The sequence below is a fragment of the Nestor notabilis genome, unplaced genomic scaffold (assembly GCF_000696875.1).
Source record: "Nestor notabilis isolate BGI_N333 unplaced genomic scaffold, ASM69687v1 scaffold13548, whole genome shotgun sequence".
Taxonomy (NCBI): Eukaryota; Metazoa; Chordata; class Aves; order Psittaciformes; family Psittacidae; genus Nestor; species Nestor notabilis.
Genome location: NW_009941616.1, coordinates 1 through 4,159, shown reverse-complemented (window position 1 = coordinate 4,159; position 4,159 = coordinate 1). Strand labels below are relative to the sequence as shown.

The 4,159-nt window shown below is 54.1% G+C and overlaps 1 protein-coding gene across 1 annotated transcript in view; it reads left to right on the top strand.

The window, feature by feature from the left end:
- Positions 1-3,826, top strand: part of CFAP70 (cilia and flagella associated protein 70) — a gene marked incomplete at both ends in the record, with an annotated part of 22,259 nt that extends 18,433 nt beyond the window's left edge. The window contains 5 exons of the mRNA XM_010020985.1: positions 507-659; positions 1,178-1,339; positions 2,009-2,098; positions 3,429-3,530; positions 3,779-3,826. Of these exons, the coding sequence (XP_010019287.1) occupies positions 507-659; positions 1,178-1,339; positions 2,009-2,098; positions 3,429-3,530; positions 3,779-3,826 (555 nt within the window). The remainder of the gene's footprint in view (positions 1-506; positions 660-1,177; positions 1,340-2,008; positions 2,099-3,428; positions 3,531-3,778) is intronic.
- Between the last annotated feature and the right edge of the window lie 333 nt (positions 3,827-4,159).

Genomic DNA, 4,159 nt, shown 5'->3' with positions numbered 1-4,159 from the left:
AGAAAGAGGGAGCAAACCGACCCCGAAATGCAAACCCATTCAGCCCAAAATGCTGCTGGTGGACACAGTCCCCTCAGACAGATTCTTGGGGTGCTCAGCTCAGCACTGCTCGCTGCTGAGGGAACAGCCAAGTCGGAAGTGGTGAGATGCATTAGTGTGATGCTTCCAAGACTCCTTCCTTGTTTCAGACACTTGTGTATACCAGAGTAAGTTTTGTGTCACCTGTGGAGTGTCCCTCTCCCACGCAGCTATCTCTATGGAATCTCTCTGACTGCCACATGATGCTGCCTGTCTTAATTGTACATGGCAGAAAGACTTGCTTAAAGCAAAACAGAACTAGAAGTAATGGAGGTAAATATTTAAAGGAGGGATAAAAAAAGGAATCTCCTGTGTGTTTTGTGTTCATGGAAGTCAAATAAGTGCAAGTCAGCCCTCCTGCCATGTCCTTCTGAGGGTGCCTATGGTTTGCCTTCAATCCTAATGTGATGGGTGTCCTTCTTCCACAGTTTGTTCACAAGGCCCTTGCCCACGAGCTGCTGAGCCTCCAGGGTGGTCCCTCCAGTGGGTACTACCTGGCGCTGGCCCAGACTTACTTGCTGAAAGAAGAACTCTCCAAATGTGAAGAATGTCTCTGCGAGGCTGTTAGGATTGACTGCATGGTAACTCAGTGTGTGATCCCTTGCCTCCTGTCCTCTCCCACACAGACAGGCAGCATTTCTGAGGGGGGACGCCTCTCCCTGCAGCATCTGCCTTTCTTTCTTTTCCTTTTGAATGTGTAGAGAGTTCTTCTGTCTGTGGGTCAGGCTCTGTTTCATGAGGAACAAGGTTGCTATTCAGCAGTGGGAAAGCAACTTTGGGGATTTGGGTTGAATGGAAGGCAGGTTGAATGGAAAGCAGGGGGAAGCTGACGTTCCTGAATGCTGCTTGCACATTCACCATCCCTGGAGAGCCTGGCATGTCCAGAACACCGTGCAGGGAACGCCTGGAGGGGGTTCCCGTTGCTGGTGTCATGCAGGCAGCTGCTGACTTGGTTTTAACTCTACATAGAAATCTGCCCTGCTACAATTCAACACTACTCAGCTCTTCCTTTCTGCTGCGGACAGGGTCCCTGCCCCTCTCCCAGTCTCTCTCCCTCTCATCTCCCAGCCACGTCTCACTCCTGGGTTTGTGCACACAGAATCCAAACGTCTGGGCTCAGAAAGGGCACCTCTGCTACCTGAAGGAAGACTTTGGTGAGGCAAAGGAGTGCTATGAGCGAACCATGGGGTTTATGGAGGATGCTGAAGATATGCACTTTGTCTACCTGCGCCTGGGCTCCATCTACCTGGAGGAGAAATTGGTGAGGAGCCAGCAGGAGTGGCAGAAGGGAATCTGTCACAAAGCAGGAGATTCCAGACCCTGGGTATAAGACACCATAAGCTGTTGCTATAGCCAACATATCACAAGCCAGCAAATCCTTCTGGAGGGCTGTGTTCCTTAGTGCCAGCTCCACATCCCAGTTGCAACATCTCAGGGTGCTGCTGAGCCATTTCTCAACATCCCAGACACAAGGTGACTGTATCAGTACCTGCCAGCAAAGAGCCACTACAGAAGGGACAGCAGGCAGACTCCAAGCCCCCCAGTGGGAACAGTGGGGGTCTGAGCCCCACTGGAGATGGGAATTAGGTGTTTGGCAAATTCATAGAATCCCAGACTGGTTTGGGCTGGAAAGGACCTTAAGATCATCCAGTTCCAATCCCCTGCCACAGGCAGGGACACCTTCCACTAGAGCAGGTTGCTCCAAGCCCCTGTGTCCAACCTGGCCTTGAACACTGCCAGGGATGGGGCAGCCACAGCTTCTCTGGGCACCCTGTGCCAGCGCCTCAGCACCCTCACAGGGAACAGCTTCTGCCTAAGATCTAACCCAGACTTCCTCTGTTTAAGTTTGAACCCAGTCCTGAGAAAGGGGGGTCTGTCTGCAGTGATGCGTTTGCTGCAGAGTAATGTGCTCGTGTCTCTCCTGTGGCAGTATGGCCGAGCGAAAAAGATCTACCTGCTCGCCTGCAAAGACTCCGCGTCCTGTCTCACCTGGCTGGGGGTGGGAATCGCCTGCTACAGGGTAAGTGCCTACAGGTGACCTTCCTTTAACTGGTGCTGTGGCCTGGGCTGCTTTTCTCCTTGCCCAAAGTAAAGCTCAGCTCTCTTTAAAACCAACGCTCCCAAGGGCCACCGTGTGCCATGTGCTGCGTGGTCCTGCCTGGCACCATGGCTGCTAGTACTGGAGACGTTGGAGCAGTCACCTCCACAACTGCTTTTGAAGAAGCAATCCTTCCCCTCATCCCACTGCCAGGGCCTTCCCCAGGGTGTCCAAGCAGAATGTAACCCAGCCAGGCCTGAGCTCTGCCCAAGTGCTTGTCCATGACCTGCACATCACCACAAAAGAACTGGACAGAATGTCAGGAATATCGGTGCTTTCCCTGCCTGGAAGAACCCAGCGCCTCTGACAAGGCTGCCAAGGACACCCAGGCCCTGGCAGTGTGGTATCAGCCAGGAGTTCACCTCATACAGCTTCTCCATGGGAAGAAACAGAGAGAGGACTTGAAATTCTGTTCCCCCCTTGGCCAAACATGCACCCCTTGGGAGCCAGAGAGGCGAGTGGTAGCATGGGAGCTGACTGCAGCCTCCTGGGCACTGGCTCCTGTGCCTTCCTGAGCCACCCTGCAGCAGGGACAGGGATCACAGAATCACGGACTGGTTTGGGTTGAAGGGACCTTAAAGCTCACCCAGTTCCAAGCCACTGCCACGGGCAGGGACACCTTCCACTAGAGCAGGTTGCTCCAAGCCCCTATGTCCATCCTGGCCTTGAACACTGCCAGGGATGGGGCAGCCACAGCTTCTCTGGGCAACCTGTGCCAGCACCTCAGCACCCTCACAGGGAAAAGCTTCTGCCTAAGAGCTCATCTCAATCTCCCCTCTGGCAGGTTAAAGCCATTCCCCCTTGTCCTGTCCCTACAGGCCCTTGTCCAAAGCCCCTCTTCATGTTTCTTGTAGCCCCTTTGGGCACTGGAAGCTGCACTAAGGTTGTCCCAGAGCCTTCTCTTCTCCAGGCTGAATAAGCCCAGCTCTCTCAGCCTGTGTTCACTGCTTGGTTCCCAGGGGCTGAGGTGTTCTTGCTGCTTTCATTATGCCTGGGTCTGATGTGTAAATAGTGGGTGCTCCCACAGGGGGTCGGGAGTCAGCAGTGAGAGGCTTATGCTCCTGATTGGAATGCTGGATGCTGGCTCCAGGGATAACTGGTTGTTTCTGCCTTAAATCCTTTCTCTGCACCTCTGTTGGTGAAACCCTGCTAGATGCTTTTGTTGCACTGTGTCCTTCAGCTGTTATAGTGATTCTAAAGCCCTTTCTCCCTCTGTTTGCTTTCTGTTCATGCTTCTCCTCTCTCTCTCAAGCTGAAGGAGATGGTGGAAGCAGAAGATGCCCTCTCTGAAGCCAATGCCCTCAATAACACCAATGCTGAAGTGTGGGCATATCTCTCCCTCATCTGCCTGCATGTGAGTGCCCAGCCCACTACCCCCATGGCCTGAACAACCTGGTGTAGAACTTGTCGGTAAAGTCTGGGGGCTGTGCTTGGGGAGGGGGGAATGCTCTGATGAGCAAGGCAGTGCCCTCCTTTGCTGCCTGCAGTCACTCCCCTGGGGCACATCCTTTGTGCTGAGCTTTCTTACCACGTGCGACCTCCCAAAGGGCCCACACCATTCCCATGGGATGATGTCCTCACTGCTCTGTGTCTTTTCCCCAGGGAGGACGGCATATGGAGGCAGAGCAGTGCTACAAGTACGTCATCAAGGTCTGTGCCTGCGCTGCTGCAGGGTGGGCAGTACAGGGCAGTGCGTGGCCGGGCACTGGCCAGAGCATGCCACACTACAAGTCATGGAATCATGGGGTGGTTTGGGTTGGAAAGGACCTTAAAGCTCATCCAGTTCCAAGCCCGTGCCATGGGCAGGGACACCTTCCGCTAGAGCAGGTTGCTCCAAGTCCCTGTGTCCAACCTGGCGAGGGTGGGACCACCCACAGCTTCTCTGGGCACCCTGTGCCAGCGCCTCAGCACCCTCACAGGGAAGAACTTCCTTGTATCCAACCCAAATCTCTCCTGTTCAAATTTAAAGCCATTCCCCCTTGT